The sequence below is a fragment of the Ruditapes philippinarum genome, unplaced genomic scaffold (assembly GCF_026571515.1).
Source record: "Ruditapes philippinarum isolate M1 unplaced genomic scaffold, ASM2657151v2 ctg940_1_1_1_1, whole genome shotgun sequence".
NCBI lineage: Eukaryota > Metazoa > Mollusca > Bivalvia > Venerida > Veneridae > Ruditapes > Ruditapes philippinarum.
In genome coordinates, this window is record NW_026866687.1 from 35,225 (window position 1) to 44,730 (window position 9,506).

At 31.7% G+C, this 9,506-nt stretch overlaps 1 protein-coding gene across 1 annotated transcript; it reads left to right on the forward strand.

Annotated features, from left to right (window-relative positions):
- Window positions 1-737: 737 nt before the first annotated feature.
- LOC132733349 (uncharacterized) lies at window positions 738-9,193 on the forward strand. The gene is made up of 8 exons (XM_060719990.1): window positions 738-880; window positions 3,340-3,476; window positions 3,821-4,049; window positions 4,550-4,639; window positions 6,317-6,619; window positions 6,859-7,005; window positions 8,677-8,710; window positions 9,040-9,193. Exons 2-8 carry the CDS (start codon window positions 3,342-3,344, stop codon window positions 9,191-9,193), a joined length of 1,092 nt encoding a protein of 363 aa, XP_060575973.1. The 5' UTR covers window positions 738-880; window positions 3,340-3,341.
- Window positions 9,194-9,506: the final 313 nt, after the last annotated feature.

Consider the following 9,506-nt stretch of genomic DNA (forward strand, 5'->3'; position numbering starts at 1 on the left):
TAAAATCATTTGATAGATCGTATTATAGCTAAATTCATGTTTTGCAAGCCAAATATGTTTCTTGCCTACGCAGTTTGCGATTTCCTTTTATCTCAAAAGCATACATTATTGATATAGCCTACCTTTTAAAGTTTTAACAATTTATTTTATAAACATTCTTTTATTCTTTTGTTAGCATAGCAACTATAAAACAGCTATATTATATAGAGCCTTGTGGATTTATATGTAGGATGATGCATAAGAAAATAGTGATATACTTGTTAAATAAACATTTCTTTAGCATAGATTACAAATTTAAGCACAGTCGTTTGTTGCTTTCAACAAGAAACAATTACCTTGTTGTTTATATTATACTAATATTACTACATCCTAACATAAATGCAGTTTTGCTGATACTTCTTCAATCATGTGTCTTTTTAAGTATTTTTGATTGCAATTGAAGTACGTTAAGTGTGTGCTTATTCATGTTTATTTAATTCATTTTAATCACGTTTCTTTAAGAATCAGTTCAAGTGAAAAAAACGTTTGACACGATGTTACAAAGAACGTTACACACAGTTCAAGCGTGCCTTTTATTGTTACACAATAAAACGGAAATATTTTGTTAGGTTTAATTTTTGAACGTGATAATACATAATTGTCAAAACGGTGCTCGAAATCGTCCACGAATGATTGATCTAGTTTATTGAGCAGAGCTTTTAAATATGTTGTAAATGTTACATTTTCAATAAAGATATAGTGAAAAGAGTATTTTCAGAGTGCCCGCATATTGAACACTGTAAGAGGAGAAGATGCAGTTCATCATTGGACAATAAGTGTCTTGAGTGTAACTATGATCAAATACTGTTCAAGAAAATACAGAACGACACAAAATGTGAACGTAAGTTGTTACACATAATTGAGATGAAAATGTGCTTTGTTGTATTAATATACAATGCCATACTAAATTCACCAAAAATACATTTCTCCAATGTGTCAAAACAACCCTATTAGTTTGCAACCACAGGTACGGGTAAAGATGGATATTAATTGTTTATACCCCGAATTATTGAAATCTATATTTCAAAAATACTTTATAATTATGATAATTGCGGAATATATGATAAATCAAAATATCCAGAATGATTCTGTAAAGTATCTATATTTAAAAAATAAATCGGTTGGATGGGTGCTCAAGGAAAAGCGTGTTTTTAATGGTATCGCAGGGTTGAATAAACAGAGGTTTTTTTTAGCTTACACGTAATCAAAAATATTTCTATTTTGCGGAAATTAAAACTACGGTATGTAGTTGCTAAAGTGTATTTGTCTCGTAACAATGTACACTTTTTGTCATTTGAAGCATGTAAATATGCAGTCATCATAATGTTAATGTCTCTTTACTGGGGAACATTAAATGAGATTAGGATACAGGATATATATCGTTACTTTAACGAAACATCGACAATATAAGTTTCTATTTCCTTGGACTTGCATTTACACAACAAAATATGAACGTTTTTAATTTTGCCAAATTTAGCGGGTTTGTTTTTAGTTTTCTAGACCTCTTTCAGCAAATACTTATACAAAAAAACAACATGCATCACAACTCAATTGACGAGGAATTTGAATTCAAATATTTCCATTTTGTTCTATGACCACATATTGATGTGTATTTTAGTACGTTAATAGTTTTAAAGTGTAATTATTATTTGCCAAAAGTTATTTTAATTTTCATGTTGAGTCATTGCTATTTTGTTATAATTAAACGTGTAAGGTAAAAAAGTAGGCCCGCTACGAAAGTAATTTGACGTTAATGTAATACTTTATAGAATTAGAGATTTATACAGGAAAATATCTTTTAAGTCTTATTGAGTGCAACTGAACTCGTACTCTACAAAAGAAATATCAATCTTGCTTATTGGATCAATATTTCTTCATTAATGTTAGTAGACTTTACAAGGAAACACATTTTATAGATCCCACTGCGTCATCGTGCGTCGTGCATCATCAAGTTCTTTTATCAACGTCTCCTCTGAATCCAGCATTAAGAATAATCCTTGGATGGTCCTTTTTTTAAATGTCTTCAAATAGTTCCTGTTTGTTGCATGAGTAAGTGACGAGGCCCGAAAAGAAGTTTCAAAAATGGAAATAAAATATCTTCTTCTCTGAAATGACAAGGCATGGAGCTCTGTTATTTAGTACATGCATTATGTCATCTGTACGCCCTGTAGCAAAGTTATTTCAATTTTACCCCTAGTGTCAAATTTGGCCAGACCCCGTTGGGGTCTAAGGTTTTCCTGATATGTATATTAAAACCTTGAAAATTTTCTTCTCATGAAAGACAAAGCCTAGAGGTTAGATATTTGTACGTATAAGTAGATCTCTAGCAAGAGTGTTTAAATTATAGCCCTAAGGTCAAAATATGTTCTGCCCCGGGGATCATTGCTTTTCATAATGAACTTTAGTAAAAAAATTATTCCTCTCCGAATTGACACAGGCTAAAGCTCAAATAGTTGGCATGAAACATTGTCTAGTGTGCTTCATTCAATGTTGTTCAAATTTTGCCTCCATATTGAACATTGGTACCACCCCGGGGCCATAGGTTTTCCTTGTAGTTATGTATTAAGCAAAAACTTAAACAAAACTTCTTTTCTGTAATGACAAAAGCTAGAGATTAGATATTTGGCATGAAACAAAGTGAAAGTCTACAAAGATTGTCCAATTTATGATCCTAAGGACAATATAAGCTCCGTCCTGATGGTCATGAGTTTTCTTAATTATAAACATTAAACAAAAACAAATAACACAAATTTTCTGAATGGAGAACGCTTGAGCTTAGGTATTCTACATGACACATTGTATGTTAGACTTGTTACAAGATTGTTCAATTTAAAGCCTTAGGATCAAACTTTTGCCCTGCCCAAGGTGGTAAAGTAACATACGTTCTTGTCCTTTGACGTACAGCTATGAAATTGGGACATTTTGAGAAATTCAAAACAGAAACTTTCACTGCTTTTACACAAATAACAGTATCTCCTCCGGTGACCGCTTTGGGCCAATAACCTCCTTGTTCGTACGTTGTAGTGTAGAAATGTACGGTTAATCATTCATATGCTTTGTAATTAATTATTCGGGTCGGCTTTTAAAATTGATATATATTTTCAAAATAAACATCTTTGGTAGAGCTCAATACATAAAAAAGCTAATAGCTATAAAACCAGGCAATGCATATATCATGTGGACATAACAAATGTGGACACGTCAAATCGGTACATTTTCAAATATTTAATTATTTTATTCTAGCTGTCAGTCATTCGATAATTGAAATCGTGAAAAAAATTATGTATCCTTTTATTTCAGAAATGCCTCAGAATTTAACACTACATCTAGAAAATCCACCAAGCAAGGACCAGGATCTAACTAAAAATGCAGTTCTTTTAAAGTGTACAACTGGGTGTATTTCTTCAACTCCATCATTTATATGGTATTATTTGCAGGTAATACATTCTCGAGAAAACGGAAAAAAACTATTAATATATCTTTTTTCTTCTTATTGTACGAACAAATATTTTTCTCGTTTTCGGGCCAGAACGGTCCATTTATTAAAACTCTCATTACTATGCACTAATGATATTCTACTTTTCCCTTATTTGACAAAGAAATAAAGAACGTAAGTGATTTTTAGATTTGAATGAAGCTGTTTGTATATCTTTCTGTTTATGTTATTACCATAAAATAACCAGAAAAACACGTGGATTGGGCACACTGATGATTAATTTAGTAACTCATGCCAAATTCTATATAGCTGAAAATTGTTACAATTTATATTCTTATTTTATAGTCTTCGGATGAATCTGGATCTAAATGGTCAAATTCAGAGCCTGTCACAGAAACACCTGGGCAATGTAAAGAATTTCAAAAGATGTTCACCTCTACTTTAGTACTTCGAAAATACACAGTGTTCAATGACAATGCTGACCATACCGTCAGATTTCAATGTGGTGCAACGATTATGAATGATACATCTGATGAAGTAAAAACACAGTCATCTGTAAATATCAGATTTGCCGGTAAATTATTTATTATCTTATCATATTTACGCCCATGCCGCTTTTGTAACGTATCTTTGTCTCTTCACCATCATCTTAAAAAACTGAAAGAGCTTAACAAGTTCATGAGAATGTTTATTTACCATTTACTTGATTGCTATATTTATTTTGACCTCTTTATTGTTATCGAAGGATCTCCCGTTTTCAGAATTCCAGAACTTGTGTGAAGTGTTGTATTGCTGTGGAAAAACTTGTGTTTCCTTCGTGTTGTCAATTCCAGTTCTTTAATTGTTAGGGGCTGAATACCGTTAAGGACGTTAATTCATTCGAGTGCGCAATTGTCAACCATTTGCTTTGTTTTCGTTGCTTTAAAGGAATCTTCTGTTCTAAGATTTCTTTATAGTATAATATCTATTGAATTTTTATTTGTTTATAAATTATAACTCCTAAGAAACCCTGATTGAATTTTGACATACTAAGTATTGTAGTAGATTTTATACTAGTCATGTCTCATTTTACAGTAAGAGTTGTGAAGGTATCACTTAAGATTGGAAATAGTTCTAGGGTCAGTTCTCTAAACGTTACCGATGGTATTTCGGAAGTATTCAAATGTTACAACTCGATAAGACCATTACTACAATTGTAGGGTATATAGAAGGGAAGAAAAAAAGAGTTTTTAACGGAATCAACCCAGGCATTCTACCTATATTTCAAAGGGAAAGGGAAGGTATTGCAAGTTTAAAATTTTCGCCAGAAAGAAGCACTGTCCCCCAACAAATTCTCTCTATGTTGAGGTAAACCCAAAGATTTTTGAAATAAAAAAATTATTTTTTTTATATATTTGTATATGTATGTTTATAGTTGTCTGTCTAAAAAGAAATTAATACACAATAATATTTCTTATAACCTGACAAATTTGCATTAAAAAATGCACCACACCTTCAAAATTTCATAATCATAAAAAATGATTCAAGATTTTTTACGACCATCAGGTCAAATGAAACATCTTTTTTTATCAAATTACTGTAAAATATTCAATGGAAATATATTACACGCCAATCATCTATTCATTTTCGTTTATCTAGAGCGTGCGTCAGTGAATTCGTTATATTTTGAAGAGCATGCTGGTGAGACAAACGTTACGATCGACGAGAACTACGTTAACTTGCAGCTTACGTGTAACATTAGCGGTAACCCTGCATCAAGTGTGGAAATTAAGTTCGAAGAGAAAAGTTTAATTGAAAAAGCTAACATAACAAATTGAGATTTGTTCGTCAGAGAGTGGCTTGTTTCCACAGGGGTGAATATACATGTGTAGGAAAAGATGAATTGGGAAATGTAACAAATAAAACACTATATTTGTTTGTCAATTGTAAGTACATTCGTTTTTTAGCTCGACTATTCGATAAGAATAAGTAGAGCTATTGTAGTCACCCGAGCGTCGGCGTCGGCGTCTGCGTCCGCGTTGGCGTAACCACTTATGTTAAAGTTTTTGTAATAGTTTAAATATTTTCAAAGTCGATTGACATAGGGCTTTGAAACTTTGCACACTTGTTCACCATCATGACCCCAACATGTAGACAGGAGAATGTAACTCTATCAAGCATTTTGACAGAATTATGCCCCTTTTTCGACTTAGAATTTACGTTAAAGTTTTTGTAATAGTTTAAATATTTTCAAAGTCCATTGACATATGGCTTTGAAACTTTTCACACTTATTCACCATCATGACCCCAACCTGTAGACAGGAGGAGGTAACTCTATCAAGCATTTTGACAGAATTATGCCCCTTTTTCGACTTAGAATTTACATTAAAGTTTTTGTAATACCTCAAATGTTTTCAAAATTGATTGACATAAGGCTTTGAAACATGTTGAAATTTTATACTCTTCTTTGAGAGCATAATAGGACTCTCTCCAAGGCCTATAACTGTGATATGGATTTAAAGAACAATTTTGCCTTTTTCTTTACTGAGAAAATTTACCTTTTAATCAAGGCTTTTTTTACTATCAAGCACTAAGAATAGTCGAGCGTTGCTGTCCTACCGACAGCTCTTGTTGTATGTCGATAATATACTGCTTAAATTAAAAAATAAGGGTATATAGGAGACATGAATATAAATAATATTACCCCAAATAAATCAGTGTGCGAGACAACACTTATATATCAAATATTTAAGCCATTGATTGACAGCCTTAACAGCTTTAATAGCCTTTTTATCGATACAATTTAGAATAGAAATGCTTGAATATCAAAGAGAGTAAACCAGATTTTTTTCTTTGTTTAAGGTCCTCCACGGCCTAGTTGGCAAGCAATTACGAATACAACTTGCTCTATTGGCGCGCCTGTTACATTAACATTTACTGCTATTGCATATCCAACGCCAAGTTCTGATTGTTTCAAATGGTACAAACAAATCTCGAATGAATGGATACCATTACAAAGTAATAAAGATGTACAGATATCTGTAAAAGGACTGGAAACAAACCTTACGATTGTCAATGTAACTCAGGCAAACCTGGGCCAATATCGATTAACAGTTGAAAACAGCGTCGGAATATATAACCAGTATTATTTCCTTATTGAAAAAGGTAGGTTTCATGATTTGTGTACTGTGTTGTATTGTTATCACATTGATGGATTTTCCTTGAATAATAATTGTCAAAACAATTTGTAGAAAAATAATCATAAAGCAATTTACTGGTGAGTATCACTGGCATATATGCTTCATCAAAACATTGGCAACTCAGTTCTGATAAAGATTTATTTATTCATTTGAATAAACTTGTATGAAAGATCATTAATTCTATAATAAACAATTACTTTTTAGATGACCCCAGTGTTGATGTTGGAATAGAAACTATGGTCAGTAGTAATTTCAAAACTGTAACAATAGTATTGGCAATAATTTCTGTCATATGTGCTGGTACTCCAGCTTGCATCGTGATTTGGTTTAAACGAAAAGCCAAAGGAACAGGTAACTATCTCGTAATGACTTTGATGATCGCAATCTGTATAATAATCTTTCTTTTTAATTTTCAACACCGGTTTTATCATTGTATTCAAACATGCTAGGTTTTAATCCAGATTAAAATTTTACAATCATTATGGTAGACACATAATTATATATTCAATTTAGCTATAAAATTGTTATGATAAATATGAATTTAAGTAAATGAGCAACCATAAAAAACATGGATATGTGCGTCAAAACTTTATGGCAGTTTGAAAAATAACTGCAATTGATTTGAACAGTAAGTGCAATCTTACAAAGTCTCCCCTTTACTTCAAATAACGTAACACTAACATATATTTCGCCTCGTAGCACTGCACAATAGCTATGAGAGACTGTTAATCAACCAAAACCATACAAATATATCAATATTTATGACAATACATGTATTCATATGACAACGCACATGACATTTACAGTCGCACGACGTCCAGGAAAACAATAGAGAATAATCATTTGATAAAACCTGTGTCCAATTTAACAAGTTCAGTGCCTTCCTCATCGGCGTGTGTGGACTTCACACAAAAATATTAAATTATATAATATGAATGGCCCAACAACCCTCCATCTTAACATATCCTTATGACAAAATATCACCAAAATTTGCATTTAATAACCCCTTTTTATTTATTTTTAAATTTATGAACTTGAACTTTTTAAAGCACATGTTAATTAGCCGAAGTGCACGCTTGAAACTGACGCCTGTAACTCAACCTATCCCAATGTTATCATACCATTCATTTCCATTGGTCAGTTTGTAACAACAAAATCAAACATTGGTCAAGCTTTAACTTATGTGACCTATTCAATCGTAACGTGCAGACATAACTTTACTGCTATACAACGTAACACGGTAAAGTAAAAAATATGAAGTCCAAACTTCATAATATTTATTAGGTGATAAAAAATAACATAAATTAACCGCCTTTTATTATGTTAGTATTAGTCGTTGATCCATGAAAAGCATTTATCATTAATGTAATTTAAACATTTCATATCAATGTCAATTATGGTCCCAAACATTCAATAAGATTAGTGTGGAAATTTATGCCGATTAATATTAATTGATATACTAAAACTGAATCTACAAATGCATTAAGATACTAGATTCTTAAGTATCTACTACGTCGCTATATATCTGTGGGAATATAAAATGTGCCACATGTGTTTTCAAAAACTTCTAATTAGAGGACAATCAAGAGAAACTTTCAATGCTCTTTTAAATGTTTTCCTAGGTGTAGAATGTTGTTCTTTAATAAAATTGCGGGTTTTTTTTTTTTTTTTTTTTTTTTTGAGGATTTTAACCCCATTTTTTTTTGAGGATTTTAACCACATTTAAGTTATAATAAATGGACGTGAAATTATATATTTGAATATTCCTTAAATGACTTAATCCGTGGAGCTAAAGCCCCCTGAACCCCCACCAGGGCTTCGCGGCCCCCTTGACCTCCTGCGTGTACATTTGTGCGTACATTAATAATGGCCCCAGCTACGCCCCTACGTTTAACAGTATAAAATAAAAATAATGAAAATAATAATAAAAAATTACAATGTACAAAACTACGATACAATTGGTTGATGTGTTTGCTTATTGGTATACAAAATGCAAATATATGAAAATCCTCTACATTTCAGAGGGAAAACAATGCACTAAGTCTTTACATCAAAGGTATGTATTTCTGTTTTTAATAAATAATTTCGTATCTTGTATTTAAAACATTTACTTTCATCTTTTAATTGTTGAAGCATTGTAAGAAAATACATTTCACTGGAGGAGTACTTTCATACATACAGATATCTATATTTACGAGCGTCAAAAAAGTTTTCAGAAGGCCAATAGTCTTTCATCATCTTCATTGTCTACGAAAAATAAAGAAATGGCTAATAACCCTTGATTTAAGTTGAAGATATACATATTTAACTGAATAACATAACGTTCTCATAAAAATCAATAATGTTAACATTGTTTTTTGTTTTGTTTTTTTGTATTTTCATAAGCCAAATTGGAAGTTTTGACAATCAATCATACGAAACAGAAATGCAGGAATGTACCGGACGTGTATACGACAATCTACCGCAACAAAATGCTGATTCAAAGGCGTTTTCTAGGGACGACATGACAACCTATGACGTTATAGATAATAGGCGATAATATTCAAGTACAGGGATGTCTTATAACACTGGACAATAGAAAAAAATTATTAATATCCTAACATAGACACAGCTTAAACTGCTAGTCATCTTCTGATTAGCTTGTGTTTGTTTTAACTAATCGGATTGTCTATTCATAAAAGAAAAAATATCGTAAGATATAAGTTAGAATATGAAATTTTTATTTACATGATGTTTTATAGAATGTATCAATTGCTTTGTGAAAGCATTCGAATGTTGACCTAAACTCGGAGTGGTGGTACTGTAAGTGTGTAAACGTGTAAAAAGTATTCGAGCAAAGGCATTACGAAGGC

What these genes read in the sequence shown, in the direction of transcription:
- LOC132733349 (XM_060719990.1), top strand. Translation starts at nt 3,342, where the DNA reads ATGCCTCAGAATTTAACACTACATCTAGAAAATCCACCAAGCAAGGAC. An exon ending in TGTAAATATCAGATTTGCCG is followed by an intron (nt 4,050 to 4,549) that starts GTAAATTATTTA and finishes CTCATTTTACAG; the next exon opens with TAAGAGTTGTGAAGGTATCA. An exon ending in ACGAAAAGCCAAAGGAACAG is followed by an intron (nt 7,006 to 8,676) that starts GTAACTATCTCG and finishes TCTACATTTCAG; the next exon opens with AGGGAAAACAATGCACTAAG.